The following is a 24,831-nucleotide window of genomic DNA, read 5'->3' as shown; positions in this document are numbered from 1 at the left end:
AGTACGTGTTGCATCGCACGAAACCAAGTGCCATGTACAGTTTGTATATGTAGTAAAGGCTAGTTGCTGCTTTAGGCTGCCAAGGCATTTATAGCCTGTAATGCATAACAGCCAGTATTATCATTGGTTTCTTTGGGCTGTGCATGAAAACCTTGCCTGTGGCTTCTGTCCTAAATGGTATTGCTTGGAAAGAAGCTGTGCTGTCGTTCTCCTCAGCTTGCAAGCACAGCCAGGGAGTGTCCAAGACTGTGCCTAGCATGATGTTGCCAATATAGGAAAGACACTGCTTGGTGGCACTGTAGGCATATCTGGACTACCACCTGAAACCCACATGGGACTGGCTGGTGGCCGTTATGGATTCCACGGAAGCTCAGCTTCGGTTTGGCTGCGCCCTGAGCAACCACTCTGACCCCAGTGGCACCCTGGCCATTCCGAGAACACGGAGGGGCCTCTTTGAGGACCGCATGGCTGCCTCTGGGAGCCTGGAAAACCGCCGCAGGAACCGCCTCACCGCCTATGGTAAGCACGTGCGTCATCCACGGGGGAAATGACAGCACTTGCAATATCTTGAGTGCAGTGTAGAAACGTGTTTTGAGACAAGGACGCTGGGTGATTTGCCATTTGTTGACAATAATTAGGCTGTTGCTGCGTGCTTCTAGTGGCGTCGCCAATTGTACAAGAATGCTGCTCACTGTTCCAGAGCTGCTCCGATCTAGTGCCCCATTGTTTGACCGGTCGTTTACAGCTAAACTCACCCTCAGCTCACAGTTGTTGGTGGAGTAATGGGGCTGCGGTTGTGGGTGGTATTGTTCAGCCTGGTCCTTTGATCGTACTGATCACTGACACTCCTGCTGCTGCAGGTTCCGAAGGGGTATCTGCAAGGAGAGACTTCTTGTCCTATGCACTCTCGCTTATGCGTGCCCACAACAACGAGCACTTCGACTCGCTGCCGGTGATGGACGTTGCTTCGCTCAAGCATGTGGCATACGTCTTCGACGCACTCATCTACTTCATGCGGTCGGGAGCGGACGATTCCGAGACCCTGCGTGATGGTTTTCTGCTTCTTGACCCCTGGTATGCTGAGGTAAGCTGTTGATTTCTGCCCGTTTCAGTTTCATTGTCCGCTAATTTGTGGCTTATTTGTGGGCTTTGCTGGATTAAATGTAACTGAAGCTATTCCTGAATTTAAGCACTGGCGTGCGGCCTTTTCTATTGTCTTTGTGTGTTTTCCTGTGTGTGCGTGCACTGTAACATGTCATTGAACTTTTGGTGTAAGGATTACAAGCTACTGCTCTAAACATGTCCTCAGTCTTGCTCTGCACATTTTTAGGAATGTGATGCGTTTTCTTTTTTTGTATTATCTGCAATAGAATACACCTCGCGTTGTATTCAGAACCAAGGTATGAAAGTCGTGTAATCTTTTTTTATTATTATTATTTCATCTGCCCTAAGAGATAGCTCAGCTACCAGGCTTTTGATCTGTGGGTAGATAGCAGTTCAATGATTTAGGCCATAGAATCAACTCATGTGGTGCATACTGCCTAAAGAGAGTGTGGTTATGAATGCAGAAAGCAGGTGGCATAGGCCTTTGAGAGGGGGAAGGCAGTGAAAGAGCTGCAAGGAGTAGGGAAGAAAAAAAGTGGTGAATGGGTCGGAGGAACGGGCAGCATGCGGCATGAAGCAGCAGCGGCAAGAAAAGGAGGCTGCGCTTGATTGTGTTGCATACATGCCTTAGTGCGTAGCCCTTGGCTTTGGCTGCTGGCTCGATCTCCCCTTGCATATATGTGTTGTTGCGTTACACTTGTTCAAATGCAGTGCCTCATTGTCAGAGTGCCCGGGTGGTCTCCTACTCTTGTTGCAGGACTACAATGAGAATGAGGACCCTGAAGAAGAGGCTGGTGGGGGCAGTTCGGCCATGCAGGTGGACATGGACAGCTGCTGCGAGGAGGACAGTGCAGCGGGAGCCTCGGGCACGGCTGAAGGGGGTGCCTCGGCAAGCACGGCAGCTGCAGGCAGCAACCGTGGCCGTCGACACCCCTTCTTCCAGCGCTCAGACTCCACCCTCTGCCTGGGCTGCCAGGCCCCCGACGCCTTTGGCACGCCTCTGGCCCAGGTGCGCCATTTGGGGACAGCGCCACCTTGTTGGGTCCTGCATTGGTAAAGGGGGGGGACATGGCCCTTTGCGGCTGAAAATTGATAGAAGAATCAGATCTTCTTGTTTTCCTGGTCCTGAGGTCTTTTCATGGCTATCTACAAATTTTGGTTGAAAAACACTGCCTAATTCGGCCGTTATAGTGTTCTAAAAACATGGATCTGCGTGCGTGTAGCCTTTTAAATTCGGGTCAAATCACTCCAAACTTTGATCACGTGCTGTGCCAGCATCATTTTGATCTCGTTTGAAAGGTCGCGATTCAGCCAATTTCTATTTTTCAGTTGACAACCATGATCAAGCCCTCAAAGCGGCACCACGCGTTGCTATTGGTCTCCTGAACCGCGTGACCAAAATGGCGACTTTTGGTTGGCTGGTGGCATAGACCGCTTTATGGCGTGGCACCACTTTGAGTTGGTCGTGCCGTTCCACTGTCACGGCTTGGCAAGGCTTGTCGGGTGCAAAGTGTGCAATATTTCGATTCACACGACGTTCAGGCCTAAAAATTAGTGAAAGGTAGAATGCAGAACATGCTGGATGCGCTGCATCGTTGCATCCTGCTATCTACAACCAATGACAAAACACCGACATTTTGTGATGGCCAGTGTAGCTGGCGGTGCTTAGCATGACATCGAGGAATGAACGCAATCTTCTCGGGGTAATTCCTTCCACATACAGGTAGCGTACTCGTGACGGTGCAGATCGGAAAGTGATGCCTAGGCAGCTTTCATTGATAGTCAGTAGTGGAATAGTGTTTGCGGTGGTCACGAAACGGCGTCATGGAATTGCAAACTTTGACAAAAGAAACTTGGTTTCTCAATGTTTTGAGGTGCAAGGTGACCAAAGGGCATGTATCATTAGTTATGGGCAGATTGCAATCACAGCGTCATAGTGAGATACACTTGCGCGACACAACTTAGGCAGCAACTTCGAGGCGGTTGCAGTGCAGAGGCACTCATCTCTAGTGCTACCCTCCAGACTGTGCAGTCCATTCGCTGGCAATTTCCTTGTTGCAAGGGTGATTATGTCAACGGGAAATGGTGCGTCCACACCAGAAACCAGCCAGGACTCTCTTCAGTGAATTCTAGTTGTCCTTGGTGGATCATAAATATGCCAAAAACGTTCTTTCCTGATTTCTGAAAACTGCTATCTTGACACATTCAGAATTTTGGAGGAGCGATATCTCCAGTTCTGTATCAGCTATTTCTATATAATTCCATTTCTGCTAAAAGGATTCTGCCCAGGCTTTGCAGTAATAGAAGCTTTGAGCCACTGCTTCATTAAGAAAATTTTCACAGTAAATAATTTTTCTCTGTCGCCAAAAAGAGATTTTTCGCTCTCAAATTTGACCAGCTGTAACTTTCGTCGAAATCATCCTAGATTGCTCATTTGTGGCTAACTGCACTCGCAAAATCGACTTATCGCGCCATTGTTGAGCAAACACCATTTGAAGCGAACGGTTCTAAACACCAACCACACAAGAGTGCGAGTCACCTAGGGAGGTGCGTTGTCGACCGTGCGCTTTTGTTCATGATAGATGGACAGATGGATAATCAGATGAGCGGTCGAACGTGTGAGCAAACGGGTGGGTGGGTGTGCAGGGAAGCGGGCGGAAGTGGCTGGAAAGGTGGGCAGACTGACGGACATACAGTGGAACCTCGATTATCCGTCCCCCGGTCATGCGACGACCCGCATTTTACGACGAATTTGTGCGGTCCCGGCAAAACCCCCATAGAGACAATGCATTAAAAACCTCGGTTATACGACGCAAATTTTAGAAGGACCCCGCTTCGTACGACGGCTGGCTCGTACCGTCCGTGCAAACGCAGGCCGGGATGTACCGTATTTTCGCAATTCTAAGCACCCCCCATATTTTCGGAAAAAAATTTCTGAAAAAAAAAAAAAACTGCATGCGAATCTAAGCACCCCCGTTTTTGCGCGGAAGAGAGCGCTCTTCCCGGGGCCGCCAAGTGCACTTGCTCTCTTTTTCGTCGAGCCTGTGCAGTCGGAGTCCCAAGGAGGCGCGGCCTGCGTGTTGTTGCGACTGAGAGAAGGATGAAAAGGAAAGCGCACGGGCCCGCCTACTGGCGTGAGCCAAGCCACCACCGCTGCCGAGGAGAGTTAAAAGATCAGAGGAAAGATAAAGAGAAAAGATAAGACGCGCGTCCCAGCAACAGATGCGTCCGCAGCAGGAGCCGACGCTGATGAAAAAACAGATAAGCGGGCGAGGCCGCATGGAAGTAATGGATGCTTGTGCCACGATAAAACTTCCGAAGTGGACAACGATGCAGAGGTTTGCGCTCCCATTCCTAGTTACGCGGACGTGTTGCAGAGCGTCGACAACATCCGGCGCTTTGCTTGTGCGCGCGACGATGTTGGCGACCTACTGCCGGACGTGGCAGCCCTTGAAAGAAAGTTGATGCGCCGAGGTTGGGCAAAGGTGCAAAAAAAAAAAAAAAAAAATTACTGATTTTTTTTTAAACGGTAATAAAGATTTTTTTGCAAATCTGTTTCAAACAAATGCTGGGTTTTGTCTTTTTTAATCTGATTGGCGTACTTGCCGCGGGCTTGAAGCCGGTCAACAGTTTTCGGCGCAAGGCCGAGCGCCACTGGCCGCATTCTTTGATTTTCGATTATACGACACCCGGATTATACGACGGTTTCGCGCGGTCCCCTGAACGTCGTATAATCGAGGTTCCACTGTATGATGTGAAATGTCAACTCTTGCAAAAAAATCTGTCAACTCTTCCCCAAAATAAAAAAAAAAATGAGTTCAGTACGCGTGCAAATACGGTTGTCCACTTTATAGCCCTGCTAATTTCCTTAGTGCTTGAACTTGCCATCATTAATGAGATGGGTTAGCATTTTACTGTGTATAGCCCTCATTCGGCGAAAATGACGTCCTCTTTTTGTTCGACGACTCCAACCACCTACACCCGCCAGAAGTCCGCGCAGCAGGGAAACAAAAAGCGGCGCCGAAATCAAATTCAGAGACGCAGTGGGAAGGCAGTTGATGTAAAGTGAAATGTGCAACCAGTACTGCTAACAGAGATATGTTGTTGCATCGCATTGTATGACCGCCTGCGAATTTTTATTTTCCTTCCTGTGCTGGCTTTGCAGGCCCTGCCACTGGCTGATCGTCCCCAGCTGCTGACCCCGACGGCAACCCGCCAGGAGCTGTTTGGGGCGCCCCGTGCTCCCCAGCCCCCCGGTGGAGGTGAAGGGGGGGGAGCCACGCCCCTCCTGCCTCCCCGCCTGGGCCTCTCGAGGGGCTCGGGAAGCGGCCTGCTGACCAACACGGGCGGCCGCCTGGCCGAGGCCACCCGGGCACCCATCATTGTGGCTGCCCCGTCATCCGCACGCAAGGGCCCCCCACCCACCACAGCCACCGCACCATCGACAGGCGCTGCACCGTCCCAGGAAGGCAGCACTGCTGGTCCGACTTTGTCGGCACCCGGTAGTTCCTCAGCAGTGCCTTCCACTCAGGGAAAGTCCAGCGTCATTGTCCTGGCTGGCTCCCATCGGAGCCAAGGGCAGCCGTCGGTGAGCAGCTTTTCCTTCCTTCTTTTCCCTCTCCCCACTATCTTCCTTGAAGCGATTGCATTCCAGGGGCCATATCTTGAGGCGGTTCTTTAACGGGGGACGCTGGTCTTTGGCTCCGAAAAAAAAAGGACCCAAAACTTGATTGTTTAAAGATGACAATTTCGGAATCTGCAGATATTATTCTCCGATTGTACCTAATTTTTAATTCTAGGAATCAGTATTTTGACCATAGTATTAAATTTAGGTCACCCTGTGGACAGCATTTCTGCCCCACAGCGGGACACAGTTGTCCCACTTGCTTCAAGTGCCGGCATACAGACAGCGGTGACCTTGAGAGTCGTGTTTTTGCCTGACGACTATTACCAGAGTATCAAACTTACCCTTCTACATGCTTGTTATTTTTTGCTAATGGGCCTCCTTGCAGTTTTTCGTGTTTTCGCATGGGTGGGTGTACACTTGACATGGGCTAATTTGGCGGGAAAATTGAAATTTGAAAAAAACGTGGAGCTTTTCACTCTTTTTCATCAGTTAACTACCTCATAACAGTCCTTGAAGCAATTGTCAGTTTTCATGGAAGTTTTCTTATTCATCGATAAGACTGAGGTATGAGGACATGCCACATTCGAGGTCTTGTGATGAAGTCACCTGGAAGGGAAGCTTTGTTTACTGTTGCTTGCGAGCACTTCATGGTGGGAGGGGGGGGGGGCTGGCAGGTGAAAGGACACTTGCCAAGCTGGTACCCTCTCCTGGATTCATATGCAATGCCTGGCGGGGCACTTACACCTCCCCTCCAGCCTTCAAGGGCGTAGAACTGTTGTAGCTCTGTGTGGTCGTGTAGCTCCCTAGTTGACATGCCAGAGCTCTTGGTCCCTGGTGCAGCTCCTTAACGGTGTCGTTCTGTGTGTTGTGTGTTTTCCAGTCCCAGCAATCCTCGGAAACCCATGTTCCTCCTTCATACTCCGGTGCACCTAGTCCAGCTGCGGAAGTGACGGTCACTTCGAGCAACAGCCTGCCACCACTGACCAGGGCAGAGGGCTCCTCCTCCTCAGTGGCCGCCCCCTCTGCCAACTTTGGCGCCACGCAGTCAAGTTCGAGCGCTGGAATTGGTGGTACATCTTCTTCAAGGTGTGTCCTGCCACTTGCTTATTTTTTGCCAGCACTAGTGAATCTGTCCTCGTTTTTCACTGGCTATTTTAGTGTTGCTACTGCCTACTACAGTTTCTTGCACGAGAAGAAAAAATATTAGTGAATTGTATAGCAAGCTGTTGTGGTCATTTTTTCTAGTGCGTAATAATAAAATTGCTGCTTGATCAGTTCGGTTTGGCTGAGATGTATGCAAGTCGTGGTTGTTAATTAAAAGACTAGCGCATAAAACTAGGACAAAGACAGAGAAGGAGACAGGATGAGCGCTAAACATCAACTGAAGATTTACTACAACTGAAGTTGTTTAGCGTTCGTCCTGTCTCCTTCTCTGTCTTTGTCCTAGTTTTATGCGCTAGTCTTTTAATTAACAATGACACACCAACTAGCCCAGCTTTCCGCCTTGATTGGAAGTCGTGGCATGAGGAGGTGTTTGGCGCATTGCCTGCATTCCCCCGTGTGCTGATTGATGGGTGCAGTCGCGGCCCCTCGTCCTCTGGGAGCAGCACCCTGGGCCAGCTGGTGTCCCACGAGGTGCTGCTGAGCCGCTGGCAGCTGACGCTGGAGCTGTTTGGGCGGGTCTTTGTGGACGACGTGGGTGCCGAGCCGGGCTCGGTCATCAGTGAGCTGGGCGGCTTCCCGGTCAAGGAGGTGCGCTTCCGTCGGGACATGGAGAAGCTGCGCAACTCCCAGCAGAGGGACCTCACCCTCTCCAAGGTGCGCGCCTGCTGGCCTGTCCTTGTCTTGGAACTCCTTTCGTTTTTTTCTGTGGGAACAAAAGAATACAGCGCTAGGAGTGTACAGAATGAAAAAGACAACTGGTAATCTAAACTGTGAGTGAACTGTCTCAGAATACAGCCAACCTACCATATATACTCGTATAAGGGCTGCACTTTTTTATTTATTTTATTTTTTTTTCTGAGTACAGGCTGTACACAGGACTGGCCTTTTTTCTGCAAAATTTTTTAGACTACAGCTGAGCTATGGTTACAAGTCCCCCTTTTATGCTGCAACACTCATTTCTATAACGAATGAGTGCAGCCCCAGTGAATCATTCAAATTTATAATGTTTGGTTTTGGTTTGGTTTTATGTGGTTTGCGACTCTGGCTATGGCCGTAATGGAGGGCTCTGGATAATTTCGACCACCTGGGGCTCTCCCAGCTGCAGTGATTGTATTTTGATGGAGGCGAAATGCTTAGAGGCCCGTGTACTGTGCATATGTCGGTGCCCGTTACAAGAACGCCAGGTGGTTGAAGTTATGTGGAACCCTCCACTAAGGCGTCCCTCATAGCCTGAGCTGCTTTGGGACGTTTTAATCCCCATAAAACCAAAGCCAAACTAAATTGTTTGCTCTTTATGAGGTAGTATCTGAAATTTCTGAGACTGTCAGCCTCATGTCTCGCCTCTGTAGACGTGAGTCTGGGGCCATTGGTCTTCATCACTCTGGAAGCAGTCCTCATTGGATATGTGCTCCGACCTCAACATATTTGTCATCTTCGGGAGGGCATTCTGGAATTTGGTGGGAGTTGCACTGCTGGTTTGAACTTTCAGCTCAGTCCAGTGAATGAAAGAGGCTGCAGGATAATAAAGCCAGGTGGTCAGAATATTGGCATGGAAAGGGAAGCAGCTTTCTAAAGTGTGCGCCACAGTGCGGCCATTGAAAAAGCCAGTCAGATCCAAGGCGTTGAAAGCACATGGGATAGGAGTTTGGTGCTTTGACAGTCGTGGCAGTTGCGGCTTGAAAGGCAGTGAGAGCTGCTCGCACTGTGGCCTCTACCCGAGAGATGTGCGAGATGTGTTTGTGGGTGGTGCTGCTCGTGACACCACGTGTGCCGCGGCCATTGCAGATAGAGCGTGAGCGCAACAGCCTGCTGCAGCAGACGTTCAAGGAGCTGAACAACCAGTACAGTGCCTACAGCCGCCGCAGCATGGGAGGCACCCCGCCGCTGGCCATGAACCGGGTCAAGGTCACCTTCAAAGACGAGCCGGGCGAGGGCTCCGGAGTGGCGCGCTCCTTCTACGCGGCCATTGCGGAGGCCATCCTGTCGCCCGACAAGCTGCCCAACCTGGAGGGCTGCCAGGCGGGCAACCGGTCCCTGCAGTACAGTGAGCGTCACCTCCCTTGTAAGGTCGAGGGTACTTTGGGGAGCGTGCTGGGGCTGTGTGCCCCCACCTAGGTGCCAGGGGCGGGCTGGGCAAGACATGCGGGATGTGCCAACTTTAAAGGTGCAAAGGGACACCGAGCATGTCTCCACCTAGTTTTTATTCTTTCTTAAGGGGGGACACTGGTCTTGACAAGAAAATTTTATTAATTTAGTCATAGTTATGAAATTTCCAGGGCAAATGTATTTTTGTACGCTGATTCTAGATATGTCATTTAATTTCATGTAAAATAATTTATTGAGCACTTATGCACTTTTTATACAAGTATTTTGCGGAGAGTTTTGAAGAAAATTTTCTGCAGGAAACTCGCTGAAATGTATGCCATTGGGTTCTCTTGACACCGAGGAATACAATAAGGGTAAAATTATCATCCTGGCTCTCATAGAAGTTGAGTAATAGGGTACTGAAGCTGCCACTTCAGAAACAGGAATACATACTTTCCTTCTCATTTCTGAAGCGACAACTTCAAAACTGTATAACTTAAGTTCTATGATAGGCAGGAAGACAATTTCACCCTTATTGTATTCCTTGGTGTCAAGAGAACCCAATGGCACACATTTCAGCGAGTTTCCGGCAGCAGATTTTCTTCAAGACTCTCCGCAAAATACTAGCATAAAAACTGCATAAGTGCTCAAGGAATTGTTTTACATGAAATTAAATGACATATTTAGAATCAACACACAAAAATACATATTCCCTGAAGATTTCGTAACTGTGACTTCATTAATAAAAATTTTTTTTCAAGACCAGTGTCCCCCCTTAAATTCGACTGTTTGGCTTTTTATGGCTTTGTTGGCTTTCATTCAGCAACGAAAGGCACTCCCATGTTCGCTCATTGGAAATGGACGGTGGTGCAGTTTACCTGCAGGGGGATAGTAGAAACGAGAAGGAAAAAACGAGTTTTCATCCATGTATAATGTGTGAGGTAAGCTCGCCAAACACATTCATTTGCACTGCGTTTCGTGCTTTAGTGATTTTCGTTGTCGGGTGTACTGTCCTCCACAAGTCCCTTGTCGAAGATATCTTTCCATACAAACACGTATACAGCACAGTCTGGCACGTACATTATCCCACATTTTTTTAAAGCGCGACTGATGAGCTGCTCCTGAATGCTGGCCCAAGCATCCTCAAACTGCAGAGCGTGGCTGGAGAGGCCCTTTGTAGCTGTCTGGCAGCTGTTATTGTAGGCTTACTTTTACTCATTCAGTTCAAGTAGCAGTGCTTGACACGGTGCTGATGCTTTCAGCAGCTAGGATTAGTTAGCTTCTTTTTGAAAGGAGCTGAGTACTGATAGCATGGGCATTGCGAGGTGTGAAATGGCATTGAAATCAAAACCATTGAAAGAGCCAAATGACGTCGCTGCTGGAAAGAGCGCCCTCTCGCTGATGGCCTGTTGATGATGGCTCTGAATAGCAAACCCGGAAGTGCGAATTTGGGCAGAAAATTGTTTAGACCTGCACGCTGAAATTTTAAGTAGGAAAATCTGCAAAAAAAAAAAAAATCTTGTTCTACGAGGGCTTTTACAGTACCTGACATCATAATGGTTTGATAGTGAGAATGCCTTGCGGCTGCAGCACCAATCAATATACCTATTCTAGCTTATAAAAGCTCTGTTTTCAGTGTATGTAGCCTACTTTTCATTAGCGTGTGGTAACCAATGGTTGTAGGCCGACTTGCAATTATTCCTCAGTGCCCGTTTAAGTGGACGTCATGATTTTGAGGAAATATGCGCTATTTCTTCTTACCTTGCTTAAAAAACTTGGCTCTTTGGTCCAGATTTCTTGCTCCATAGTACTGTTAGAAATACTTCTTTAGCAGGAAATAACGCTGCAGAAATTATTGTCATGTGGTGGTATGTACTGCAAAGAACAACAGAGAACAAGAAACAGAATGTAGGGAGTATATTTTCAGCAAAGCAGTAGTTTTGAGAGACTGGGCCTCTTCTAGAAAGGAGATTAGTTTTTAAACGTTAACGCAGAAATTCGCTCCCTCATTGAATGCTTTTTCACATGTAGCCACAACCAGAGCAAGATTGAAAGCTCCACTTGAGTTGAAGACCAAGATGGAGCTCTTACAAATGGGTAAAAGTATTCAAAATTACCATACTTATTCAGTTGTAACGCAATTGTAACGCCAGTTTTGTTGCCAAACATTGAAGTGAAAAGTCACCCGTTGCATTGTAATTGGACATAATAAACAGACAAAGGCACACATACCATATTTACTCACCAAGCACAAATTAGATGCTTTGTCTGGAGGAAAGCGTGATAGAGCGTCCAAGACAAGATCTTTATTTCATTGTATTAAAGTCTCGCAAACACCCTCAACGTCTGCAGTGCTGCCAGTGTCGCACTTTGAACGGAAGAAATTCACTCAGGGATGCAAAGAAAGCTTTGCTTTGCTATTTGCATGCAGTGTCGTTATGGCGCACTTTTTGGTGACGTAAAACTTCTGTGCTGCCACGCAGTTTTTCAGTGGCTTTGCACATAAGACAACGATTCATTTAATTGCAGCTGAGAACAGACTAATGTTTGGGAGACATATGGCCTGCCATGCGGTTGAGTGACTGAGACGTTTTGTTATTATGACGAGGCCCCTGTAAAGTTCATGGTTGGCAGCGCAACGAGACTCCTGTGCTTATTTGCGTATCGGTCTTATTTGTCAATCTTTTGCATGACTCTTGAAAAGGAAAGGTATTGTGAAACTTCATTCAAGGGTAAAATGTGCCATGCGGCATTAAGGGGGGACGCTACCTTTGAAAACCGAAAAATCGCGAAAAAGTCAATTTTTGGAAAAGTATATATTCCGTTTGTATATGTTATAAACTACCTTTTCTGTAATTATCAATGCCTAATTCGCCGTAGAAATATTGAAAATTAGAAATATAACAAGCCACGGTGGCCCCTGAGCCGCGAGCAAGCGCCGAAAATGCCCCAACTTCGCGCACGCGCCATTCCTCACACGCTGAACCGAGCGCCGCCATTTTGGTCTTGTTTTGTTCGTGAATTCTTGCGCTTTTCTTTACTGCCGGCGGCGGCGACGGCGGCAGCGTGCTCGAGGCGTGGCTAGCTTTTGATTGGGGGCCTCGCGGCTGCTTTCGAGTTTCCCGCGTCCGAAATCCGAGGCTACGATTGGACCAAGCGCGCGCTCCTCGAGAACGCGGGGGAACGGGCGGCTGCTATTGGCTGCTGCGCGCGCTGACGCGATGGTCTCCGCTGGCTGCTCCCTGCGCGTCGTCTGCTCCGGCTGCTCGCTCTCCTTTGTGCGGTGTGTTCGCCTTTCGCCATTTCTGCGATCCCCGTCTTTACAGTCTGTCGCCGTGCCCTTTGAACAGTGTCGTGTAGCTTGTTGATCGTTGCGTGGTTGGTCACGATGCCTACAACGAAATTCAAGACGCGACACGCGTTCGGTGCACGGACGCATTCTATGAGGTCTATCCGCATGGCGAAGCGCGCTGCCGACGACTGCATCGACATGTCCAGCGTTCTAGATATGTAAGGGTCGGTCGGCGGCGGAAAAAGACGCCGTGCGCATGGGCAAGGCTGAGGAACAGAATGAAATGACAACTCAGAGGCGGCAAAAAAAAAAAAAAGAAAGCACGGAGACAGCTCCAGCTATTCAGCGGGATCGTTTTAGACCTGGAAATGTCACAACTTTTGAGGGTCATTTTCTGTGAATTTTTTATTTTTTTCCTTGTATGGCTGCTCACCCCAGCATATCTCATAAACCACTCATCGGATTTCTGTGTGGTCTTTTTACCCTATACATAAATAAATTTTGGGGGCAAGAAAAGCCAATTTATTGAAATATTGTGTTTGGAATTGTTGATAAATAAAATTTGGTTAATTAGTGCATGTCTAAGTAGTAATTAAATTCAGTGATGTGCTAAAATTTTTTAGCAAAGAATTTTCGAAGGGCCTTGTTGTTGCCTGAGGTGCCTATTCAGGAATTATCATAAATTAACTTCATAGTGCCAACACATTCTGCATATTCTCCTGGCCTGTCCCAAAGAACCCTTGTAAACCACCTCTATATACTCCTGTAACTTCAGAACCAGAGGGCACAACTCTGTGAAACTTAGTAATTCTTCAGGTGTTTATGCTGTGAGCCTACCCTGAAAATTTCATCAAGATATCTCAAGAAACAAAAAAGTTGGTGTTCTCTCAATCTTCTAAGGCCATTTTCTCAGAATCAATATTTTGCCTGGCGTGGCTGCTAGGGAAAGCCATATCTTGGGAACCACTTATCAGAATTTCATACGGTTTCTTTTGCACCATACCTGAATAAATTTTTGAGGGCATGACAAGCCCGTTTTTTTAAGATATTGTCTCTGGAATTCGTAATAAACAATTAAAATTTGGTTAATGAAGGTCTAGTAAGTAACACTAAATTCAGGGCTGTGCTAAAATTTTTCAGCAAAGAAATTTACAAAAAGGGCCTTGTCTTGCTCTGGGGTACCTATCCAGGAATGACTGTGCTGAATTTCAAGGTGCCAGCACATCACATTTTGCAAATTCTCCAGGCATGTCCCAAGGAACCCATGTAAACTACCTTGATATACTCCTGTAACTTGAGAACCAGTGGGCACAGTTCCATGAAACTTGGTAGTTCTTCAAATGTTTGTGCTACAAGCTTACCTTGAAAATTTCATCCAGATATCTCAAGAAATAAAAAAGTTGATGCTCAAGGGTAGCCTCCCCCCTTAAGACTCAAAGGTGCCTCAGTTTTTGTGGAACCTTTGTTCATTAACTTCTGCTCTCCGCGTACTGCAGCCTCAGTCCTTGTGTTACATACACGGATTTTTTTTTTGGTTGTTGTTACCTGTTTTGGGCCTGCAAAAGTGATTCGCCTTACATTTGTGTGCATTTTTTTTTTTCTTGTGCCTGCAAAGTCAGCGCTCGCATTATAATTGTGGTCTCATTACGTTTTGGGTAAATATGGCATTTTGTCTCTGAAATCAGCATTTTGTAATGTCTCGGCTTCAGAAGACCCGCACTCCTCTTTCAAGAAAAGAGCAGTGTTTGCGTATTGACAAAAATGATTGTTTTGTGCTGTCTGCGTGGTGGTTTAGTTCTTTGCCCTGTCAAGGCTGCCTTTTATGTGTGTTTATTCAGAGCTTGGGACATGGCAATAGGCTCCGCATGATCTTGTCTGGCAAGAGCTGGTTATCGCTGTGTATGTTGCTAGACAGTTGTGGTTGTTAGGTGTCGTTGCAGCTTTCTACTGTCCACTGCACAGTAGATAGTGTTGTCGCTAATGCAGCCTCTATAAAGCAGAGGGAAATGGCTTCATTGTTGTTGAGTGGTTCTCTTGATTTCACTTGCTGTCATATTCATATTGGTAATCTGAGTTCTTATATCTGCTGTGGAGCATTGCTTCACAGGAGCCCACCTTGTAAAATGCCTTACAGCTGCTGATTGCTTCTGAATAATGAGTAATATTGGATAGGTCTGGATAATAGGAAAGTTTGAAATTCATTGTAAGTTTTACTACAGCTGCAGTTGCCAAAAAAGAAATAGCCTCCCGTGTGAAGCCTTCTCCTGTGTGTGCCTGTTACCATTTCTGCTTAAAGGGACACTGTTAACAAATAGAAGTCGGTCTATATTGATAGGGTACCGCATTCCAACTACGAAGGATCAGGAAACGAAATACATGTGTCTCCATCGTTGGCTGGTTTTCGTAAGTAAAATGTGCGTCGACACCGATTTTTTAACATGGATCCCTCGGGCCGCACCGCACATTTATTCACTTCAACGTGATGGCAAAGTGTCCTTCGCAGTAAGAACGTCATGGGCTTGAATCGACTGGCGAAACGATTAAATATATAATTTTCTCGCCTTTAAATGCGTCTTTTGCTGCTAGAAAAACACAAAAAACTAAGTAGCAGCAACTTTAAGTTACTGACAGCTCTCCAGCATCCATGTGTTCTTTCTTGCTAAAGTGGTTCACTGGTGCTAGTGCACATATTGCAACAACCTTGTTCCTGTGACTATTGCAAGAGTGGAAAGCAAATGTGACATGGTAAACACTGCCAACCCACCTGTGAACACGGCCCTTTGAGTGAGCCAGCTAGGAAAAAAAAAGTGGCCATATGCGTGAGGATCTTGTTGCTGTTTATTGACTAGCCTATTGAAGGACTTTTAATCTATGCATTAAAGCAAGGCTTCCATTTTTGTCGATGATATTAATTTTTCTTTAAAAAATCTCCCTGGCCTAGCATTAATGCAGAGGTGCGTCTCTGCAATGCTTGGCAAGTAAAGCGGACAACATCGTGATGCGTAAAGTGCAGGTCATAGAACAGTTGCTCTGTGTTGCTCTGTGCAGTGAACTGAAATGTTACATTTGGGCATTAGTCTTGAGAATGTAGAGAAACTGAAGAAAGCAAAATGACCATGGTGGTTAAAATGTGCAGCCCACTTTGGAAGGAAGACTGATGTAATTTACCCTCCAGCGTGTTGTAGAAATTTAGTAGAAGTTTAGCATTGAGCTGGCCCCGCTCAAATTAAATAAACCAAGGCTGCAAGATGTGGCCATGATTGCTTGCATTGACACAGGGAGTTGAAACTGTATGCTTAAGGGGGGACACTGGTCTTGAAAAAAAAAAATTTGTATTAATGAAGTCACAGTTACAAAATCTTCAGGGAATATGTATTTTTGTGTGCTGATTCTAAATATGTCATTTAATTTTATGTAAAACAATTCCTTGAGCACTTATGCACTTTTTATGCTAGTATTTTGCGGAGAGTTTTGAAGAAAATTTGCTGCTGGAAACTCGCTGAAATGTATGCCATTGGGTTCTCTCTATGCCAAGGAATACAATAAGGGTGAAATTGTCTTCCTGCCTATCATAGAACTTAAGTTATAGAGTTTTGAAGTTGTCACTTCAGAACTGAGAAGCAAAATGTGTATTCCTGTGTGTGAAGTGGCAGCTTCAGTACCGTATTACTCAAGTTCTATGATAGCCAGGATGATAATTTTACCCTTATTGTACTCCTTGGTGTCGAGAGAACCCAATGGCATACATTTCAGCGAGTTTCCTGCAGCAAATTTTCTTCAAAACTCTCCACAAAATACTTGCGTAAAAAGTGCATATGTGCTCAAGAAATTGTTTCACATGAAATTAAATGACATATCTAAAATCAGTGCACAAAAATACATGTGCCCTGAAAATTTCATAACTATGACTAAATTAATAAAATTTTCTTTTCAAGACCAGTGTCCCCCCTTAAAATGGTTGAACAGTGGCGAAACACCATCACATGAACCTTAATGGGAGCATAGCAGTTGTGTGAGGCTTAACACGGCTAATTTTTCTTGTGGATCACTGAAAGATACTACTAGGCAGCCAAATGCAAGCTTTTCATTGTTCGCACTTATCGTATATACTCGTGTAAGGGCCGCACTTTTTTTCCGCGGTTCTCATGGGATGCGGCCCTTAAATGAAACCGGCGTTTTTCTGCTAAAAATTTCTGCTACAGCGCAGCCTAGATTACTAGATTACGCGTCTGTTTTTTACACACGATACCCATTTTTATGACGATTTAGCGCAGGCACGACGAATCCTTCGAATACATGTGCACAGTGCATTAAAAGTGTGGATTGTACCCGTGCGATCTGCGCGATTACCACCCGCAGTAAGACAGGTTGCTAGCGGTTGCTTGATCACTGTATTACTTTCCTGCAAATTTCATGTGATCCTGAGTTAAGATCCGCCTAAGGTGCGGCGCTTGTGATGGCTTGGAGCGGTGCGTCACCGCCCAAAAACGCGCCACTCGCGTTTTCTTGCACGGTGAGGCACACCCAACACGCCTGCACCCCATCCTGGCTTTTGCACAGCATAACATTTTGTCAATCATTTCTGGTGCGAACGCTGAGCGAGCTAGCGTCGATGATGGACCACGTGTGCAGGGTTCCAGGCCAAGCACAGCGCGCAGGACGACGCGTTCGGGATCGTAGCGATTTTTATGCGTCCAAAATTACGCGCGCATGAAACAGTTTTTGGCTCACGCCAAGTTGGGGTTGTGGCCCTTACATGAGTATATACGGTATTCTCAGCAACCTTTTTCTCTCCAGCTTCTCACACACATGCGGAAAGAGTGTCGTGTCTTGTGATCCTCTCTGAAAAGTGGTTTTGGTCAAGCATTTTGTGTTTTGCCAAGTGGCTTTGCCCCCCTCACCACCCTATTGTGATCCTTGTCCCCTCAGACATAATCCAGCGACTGAGGTCACGCGAGCGGGACAAGGAACGGCGCAGCGGTAACACGGGCAGCCAGGCGACCAAGTCGGGTGGCGGCCTGCGCTACGATGCGCCCCCATTTGTGATGCCTGGCGAGGCGGGCGGCAGTGGTCAGGCCTCCAACGACCACCTGAGCCCCCATCGGCAGCAGCTGGGCCAGAGGCTGTACCCACGCGTCCACGCCCTTCGCCCTGTAAGCAGCTGTGTCCCCTTCTTGCATCAGTGACGTCCAGCGGCAGCTGCACACACTTAGATTACTAGCTGCATTCACACACGAAACACAGAAGTGAGTTTACAACATACGATCTCATTAGGCAGAACACACAAGGTACAAATACAGCCACAGTAAACTCATAAGTTTCACAAATTAGAGGCTACTTGTGACCACAGAGAAGGCATGACTTGGGAGATTTTGCAAGCCCCTGAAGAGCTTTGTGGCTGCATGAAAGTGGTTTTTGAAAGGAACTAACATTGTTGGACACTAGTTAAAGGGTTGATAAGGCATAAATGGTCTCAGTATTTCTTTTGGCAGCCTTTTCGTTTTTGCGAGAAGGTTGTGTTCGTGAGTGCTTGCTCCTGGAAATGTTCTTGACCCTGGCGCCTTGCTCTGCTCGCAGTCCCTAGCCAGCAAGATAACGGGCATGCTTCTGGAGCAGTCGGCTGCCCAGCTGCTCCTCCTGTTGGCCTCTGAGGACGCCCTGCGTGAGAAAGTGGACGAGGCTTTGGAGATCATTGTGTCACACGGACGGTGAGCAGCAGTGTTGCCTTTGGAATGAGAGCCTTTTTGTCTCGCTTGCCTGGAATTTGTCCGGCTTGGTCACGGAATTCATCGACTTGTCCTCGTGCACTGTACACTGTTTGTTTGTAGCAGGGGCTAAGCGTGTTGCATACCTGCCTATACAGACCAGGTGTAGTGCACCCGGGGCACTGCCTTAGCAATAACTGTTGTGGCACAGCCAGGCATTGGCTTTAGCGAAACATGGGCATGGTGTAATTGGTGTAATTGCTGTAATAAGGTGCAAAGCACTTCTGTGCGTTTTGTGTCCTTGTGTTTCACACTACAGCATGATCTGAGTATGATCATAGTTGGTACGGATTTCTGAAATTCCCTGGCTGGAATTCATTAAATTCAGCTTGCAGAATATTAGACGTTCTGAACACTCCGGTGCTTCTACGGATACAAACTTACGAGTTCTGACTGCTAGGGGAGGAAATAAGTGCATGGATGGATGGTAGGAAGCACAGATTGGTCCCCACGGAGGTGTCAGGTCCGAGGCTGCGAGGCCGTTGACGATCTGGGCCTCTACTGGCCGGCCCTATCACACATACTTCCGGAGTCTGAAAAACCGCGAAAAGCACTCGACGGTGAGTAGCCGGCAGGTTGGAAAAGCCTCCTAGTGTCGTGGAGGAGCCCCAGGTAGCTACTGACCCCGTGTTAGGTTTTCCTGTCTCCGACGGTCGGAGCCCGTTGCGTATGGTGGGTGGTCGGGCATCCCGTGAGTGGGGCCGCACCATTGGGCAATCTCGATGCTATCCCTGTCCTGGCCAGGCAGGCCAGCAACGGAGTCGAGACAATCGAAGGATATGAACAAAAACCTCGCTGTCCCCATTCCCAGCCTTTGTCCCAACCTATTCTCTACAACCATTCTTCCCATCCATTTGCCCATCCCTTCCGCTACTTCCCAGGGGAGATCAGGGGAGTCTCCCCGGGCCCGCTCCCCCGGCTGTGGGTCGCTATAGTAGCTTTTCCCTTTTATTTTACTTTTCCACCCACGGGTGGTGAAATTACAATTTGCCTACGGGCCTATTCTTTTATTTTCGAATTGGGTTAAGCCTGTTGTACGTACGTGGTGCAGGCAGGGGCCTATTATTTTTATTTCCTTTTCGGTTGCCCCAACCTATTCTTTGTGGGGAGTCTACTCCTATTAGACTCAACTACACTCTGTATCATCAGGCTAAGGGGTTTATTATTTTTATTTCCTTTTCGGTTGCCCCAACCTATTCTTTGTGTCATCAGGCTACTTCAATTAGACTCAACTACACTCTGTATCATCAGGCTCGGCGTTGGCCCGGCACTTAATTTTTGTTTATATTTTCTGCCCACACTAATCTCTGTATCCTCAAGCACATCACCAGTTGCACAGTACGCAAATGTGAGCAATGAGCGGATATCATTGGCGTCACAAGTGAGAGGTGGTGCACGACATAAATAAATTTCGGCGTGCGTGAAAAGGACGGTGTGAATCTGTTTTCCATGCTTCTGCAAACGGATTTTGTTCTTTTTGGATGATACGAATAGTTTTCGTGACCCCCATGAGGTTCATATCACATGTCTCCTTTGTGCTCCTAGAGCATCAAGTATTTTGGATGTCTCTAGTATTAATTGCAATGGGAAGTGGTGCATTTTTATGCATTGCATTAGTGTTTGCTAGAGTAACTAGCTGTAGTGGTTACAGGGGGACAGCAAAATTTAAGCATTCATTCTAGGCTGCTTTCTTTTAGTGCATTGTGTACTTGTTGCAGGATTACTGCATAATAATTTGTAGTCTTTTTCAAAGCAGCTGGCTCACTGCTTGCAAACCAGAGGAAACTTGCCATTTTGTTTAGTTCAGTGTTGGGTTCAGCGTTTGTTTGCAAAATGTCAAGCTTGGACCTAGAGTAAAATGTCGTGGTCATAAGCAGTGTACTTTAGAAGCAGTCAGTGTTTGCGACCTCTCCTGGCAAGCTATGAAAGGCCAGTGCATGCAACTGGAAATGTTATTTAACTTTTCTTTTTTTTTTATTGTTTGCGGCACATCACAGGGAAGCTGAGACGCTCCTGGACCTGGATGTGTTCAACCTTGGGGAGAGGGGTCGGCGGAGTGCGGCAGCGAGGCGCAGCGATGCGGAAGAGGAGGAGGAGGATGGGGAGGACTGCAGCCCCCTGGTGTACCAGCCAGGCAAGAGGGGCTTCTACTCCCCACGCCAGGGCAAGTGCACACCGGACCGGCTCAACGCCTTTCGGAATGTGGGCAGGTGAGCGCACTCCCAGTCTTGTGGTGAGGGTACTTTTTCTTGGCATTCTAACCTTTGTTTCGCTACTGAACTTGAATGACCTGAAAACGGTGTAGAAAGTATAATAGCACAATAGTGAATGGAAAGACCAGGACAGCATTGAATAATAGCTAGGCATTGCAAAAAAAAAAAAAAAAACGGTAATAGCTGTGTAGTTGGTTCAAAATGAGAAATGAGCTAGTCTGCATCACCACCTTGTTGCATCACTTGAATGGCTTGTAGCGGCAGGTATGTGTCGTCGTGACATGGTGTGTTCTTTAGGAGCTGTAGCTCACTTAGCACCTGTGTCTTTCGCCACACTGTATGCATTAGCTTTGTTGGAGATGTTGACACGGTTACATCACTGAAGGGAGGCAAATATACACAAGTGATAGCCACGAAAATGCAAGTATGCCGGGAGTTACTATGCAGCATTTTATGCACAGGACAGCGCCATATAATTGAGATTTCGTTTTTTGCTCCGCAGCAAGTGTAACTGATGGTCTTCTGCTTTTTAGCGAAAACTGTATGGAAATAACAGTCGTTCGCAACTCTGTCATGATGCACTACGTGCTCGCTTTTCGGAATATCAGAGCGGAACTGCCCCAAAATAGTAAGGCCTTCCGCAGCCTCCTTCACGGATGCAACGCAATAGCAGTGGAGCCTCCACACAATGAGCAGCTCATGGTGACCCATGATAAGCGACTTGTTTTGGCACACAGCACCACGTGGGGAGAAGCAAAGGGAACGCGCATTAGCGCGACGCCTTAAAAGGAAAACCCCACAATGTTTTAACCACAAACTCAAATTGATGTGAATGCATCGTGCAAATTGAAATCAATCCGCGTATAGGAAATGGCACGCATATAACTGTAGAAAACAGTCCACCACAACAAAGACAGTGCAAGGAATGGGCAGAAACATAATTACACACCAGTTTTCACCGCCAGCTTCATGTTTGTTTCGTTGTCATTTTAACCGGAGTTTCTGAGCGGCAGGAGTTATCAATGCAGGGAGGTCGGCTTTGCTCGAATTGCTCACTGGCATGGTCCCTTTTGCTCGGCGTTGCAGGATTGTCGGCCTCTGCCTGCTGCAAAACGAGCTGTGCCCCATCTCGTTCAACCGGCATGTCATCAAATACATCCTGAACAAGCGCATAGGCTGGCACGACCTGGCCTTCTTCGATCCCCTCCTGTATGAGTCGCTGCGGCAGCTGGTGCTGGAGGCAGAGTCTCGAGACTCGAGCACGGTGTTCTCGGCACTCGACCTCACCTTCTGCATCGACCTGTGTCCCGAAGAGGTGAGAGGCACCTCTGAGATGAGAGCAGGGCGGAAATGCATGGCAGTCAGTTTGCCTGATCAGATTGGCTGGTTAGCTGGAAAACTAAGCACGGACTCGGTAGAAGTGTCAACATTTGTTGATTGCGTGTTGTTATTGTTGTCTTTATACAGCAGCACCCTCTGGCTTTCTTTTTTTCTTCTCTGCATGTGCCGTGACCTATATGTTAGCTCTTCTGAATATGTGCTGACACTATGGTCCTATGGCTGTGTAGTAGTGCACTGATCTTGGCAACAGAACATCGGTAACACAAACTTAGCCATCTATGAATGTTTACTTTTTTTTCTTTTGCTTTACTACTTGACGATCAGTGGTGGGCCCATCACATGAAGCTCTGAGGGAGTTTTAAAGGTTCTGTGAAACTGGAGACTTGACCGGCTAACACTAGTGACAGGGCGCCCCCCCCCCCCCCCCCCCCCCCCCCCCCCCCCCCCCCCCCCCCGGGGTGGCTCAGTGGTTACGGCGCTCCGGCCGCGGCGGCTGAATTTCTTGAAGGCGAAATTCTAGAGGCCCATGTGCTGTGCGATGTCAGTGCACGTTAAAGAACCCCAGGCGGTCGAAATTTCCGGAGCCCTTCACTACGGCGTCTCTCATAGCCTCAGTCGCTTTGGGACGTTAAACCCCAATAAACCAAACTAGTGACAGGGCAGGGTAGGAAGCCTCCAGCATCGGCTTGACAATGTGAAAATTACTTCGGCTATGCTAGATCTTTGTTGAGTCCTGGTTTGATCTGCCTACGAGTATTTCATGCCTCTCCATTTGCAGTGAAGTATTTTGTTAATTCACACTGAGGCAAAAATTGCTACCATGCACAAATGCATGGCGAAAAATTCATCTGTCCCACCCCTATGTGTGCATCGGTACTTCATACAATTTGGCTCTGTTTAGAAGTGCTAAAAGAATTCTCATGAGTGGAGGTTGCGGTGTTCGTCCATGTCTTGTAGTGAAAACTGAAGCACCGCCCCAGTTGCCACGGTGGCTCAGTGGTTATGGTGCACTGTGCAATGTGAGTGCATGTTAAAGAACCTCAGGTGGTGAAACCGGAGCCCTCAAATATGATCGTAAACAAAATATCAAACGTACCGTGTACTGTGCGATGTCAGTGCACATTAAAGAACCCCAGGTGGTCGAAATTTCCGGAGCCCTCCACTACGGCGTCTCTCATAGCCTTAGTCGCTTTGGGACGTTAAACCCCATAAACCAACCAACCAAACGTACCGTATAAACACGTGTAAGGGCCGCACCCCGTTTTCCCGAAGGAAATGTTTAAAAAAAATAAATCCATGTAAGAGCCGCACCCTAACTTTCCACTACCCAGGTGGGAATAGCCTTCTCAATGCATGCGCTGTGGCCTCCGTGATCAGCTCCGGCTCCGAGCAACGGTGCGCGTGATCACAGAGGCCATGGATGGCGCCCGAGGTCGCAGTCATTATCATCATCGTCAACTTTTTTTCTCCGCCGAGACCTCCCACTATCCACATCGGCATCAGTATCGCCAGCTCCACCCTTTTCTTTTTTTTTTGTGGCATGTTAGTGTGCTCGCCGTAGTTGTGGCTTTCGCATGCTGCCGCCGAGCGTTGCAGTTTGCAGTTTTAGCACGATGGGCAAGCACCTTAATAGCTACACTGGTGAGAGTTAGCTCTCGAACATGGCAAGCGTGCAGTGCGTGCATGGCCGAGGGGAGCGTCCGATGATAATGCCACCAAAAGGATGCAGTGAGAAACACAAGCTGCAAAAAGCACGTTTTCCGAGGCAAGCCATGCGAGTTTCCCGAACTGGAAGAAGAGCTGCTCTGCTATGTGATGGAAGTGCGGAACAACGGCTACACGTTGACAGCGGACATGCTGCGTGGCTTCTTTTGGGATGAGCGTGCACCAGAGCACAGCACCAGCTCAGAGTCGAAATAGTCCGCAAGTGATGATTGAACGCAGAATAAATGCCGCTCATTCCCTGATTGGTGTGTTTTTACTTTAAAAAAAAAATTCGCACATTGCGTGTATGGGCCACACCACGAAAATTGGCCCTCGAATCTGGAAAAAAAAAAGTGCGGCCTTACACGTGTTTATACGGTACTCTATTTGTATTCGAAATTTCGAATATTCGTACACCCTTACAAGAAACCACTACAGTAAAACCTCGTTAATTCGACCCTCGTTAATTCGGAAAATCGGATAATTCGGACAGCCCATCCGGTCCCGTCAACCACATATGGTTTTCTATGGCGTAAAACTCCCGTTAATTTGGAGAAATTTGGCCGTCCTTCGGTTAATTCGGACAGGCGGCGGAGGTTGCATGTGTACAGGGAGGCCATGAGCGCAGCGGAGGTGAGATGATGATGATAGCGAGAGCGGCGCTGGTGTGAAACCGAAATGTAGAGGCGCCATCCGCATCGCTGTAGACATCAGCCAAGGCAGAAGCCTCAAAACCAATCCAATCCAGGATGGGTTTTCTTGTTTTTTTTTTCTTTTTGTTGTCGTTGCCCTGCCGCGCCGCTGCGTCTCGCCATTTTTTTTTCCCTTTGTGGAGCAACGCCGTGGAGCGAGGTGTGTGCGTGCTCGGCGTTTTTCTCCGCTACAATCTCGATAACGCTGCGTTTCTCGGCTCCTGCGATGGCTACCGAGGCCCCAGCGAAGCGGCCGAAGTATGTGGCGAAGGACTTGGCACAGAAAGTTGAAATATTGAAGGCTGTCAAGGAGGGAATTCCGCGACAAGCCATCATGGCAAGATTTAACGTGAAGAGGAGCACGCTGAGCTCGTACGTCAAGAATGAAGCTCAAATTTTGCAAGCGTACGATGGGCAGCAGTTCTCCGACAAGCGGAAGAGACTCCGAACGGCAGCACATCCGAAGCTGGAAGAAGCACTGCTTCGATGGATTGCGGACGCGCGAAACTCGCAGCTGCCGTTGAGCGGACCCCTCATCTGTGCACAAGCAGAAAAATACGCCCTTATGATGGACATTGGAGGTTTCAGTGCATCAGAAGGGTGGTTTGACCGCTTCAAGAAGAGGCATAATTTGGTCTTCCGCAGTGTCTGCGGCGAGAAAGGTGCTGTGGACGCAAGCGTGGAGAACGATTGGAGGAGTGAGCTTCCGAGGCGCCTCGCTGCTTATGAGCCTTGCAACGTATTCAATGCCGATGAGACGGCACTGTTCTACAAGGCCCTGCCAGATAAGACACTTGCTTTTAAGGGAGACCCTTGCGTCGGCGGCAAGCGAAGTAAGGACAGG

At 47.8% G+C, this 24,831-nt stretch overlaps 1 protein-coding gene across 10 annotated transcripts in view; it reads left to right on the top strand.

The window, feature by feature from the left end:
• The window catches only part of hyd (E3 ubiquitin-protein ligase hyd), a 79,953-nt gene that overhangs the window by 51,795 nt on the left and 3,327 nt on the right, over positions 1-24,831 (top strand). For 4 of the 10 annotated variants that reach the window (XM_089571996.1, XM_089572000.1, XM_089571993.1 and 1 more), the window contains 12 exons: positions 303-519; positions 861-1,084; positions 1,862-2,113; positions 5,270-5,692; positions 6,612-6,817; positions 7,312-7,549; positions 8,681-8,957; positions 11,012-11,077; positions 17,202-17,425; positions 17,850-17,980; positions 20,035-20,247; positions 21,337-21,565. In XM_089571996.1, the coding sequence (XP_089428122.1) occupies positions 303-519; positions 861-1,084; positions 1,862-2,113; positions 5,270-5,692; positions 6,612-6,817; positions 7,312-7,549; positions 8,681-8,957; positions 11,012-11,077; positions 17,202-17,425; positions 17,850-17,980; positions 20,035-20,247; positions 21,337-21,565 (2,700 nt within the window). The remainder of the gene's footprint in view (positions 1-302; positions 520-860; positions 1,085-1,861; positions 2,114-5,269; positions 5,693-6,611; positions 6,818-7,311; positions 7,550-8,680; positions 8,958-11,011; positions 11,078-17,201; positions 17,426-17,849; positions 17,981-20,034; positions 20,248-21,336; positions 21,566-24,831) is intronic. The other 6 variants (XM_089572002.1, XM_089571998.1, XM_089571999.1 and 3 more) reach the window with 4 other exon arrangements.

Source organism: Amblyomma mixtum, chromosome 2 (assembly GCF_055824585.1).
Source record: "Amblyomma mixtum isolate Tamu chromosome 2, ASM5582458v1, whole genome shotgun sequence".
NCBI lineage: Eukaryota > Metazoa > Arthropoda > Arachnida > Ixodida > Ixodidae > Amblyomma > Amblyomma mixtum.
The sequence above is the reverse complement of the archived record's forward strand: the minus strand, read 5'-3'. Positions and strand labels throughout refer to the sequence as shown.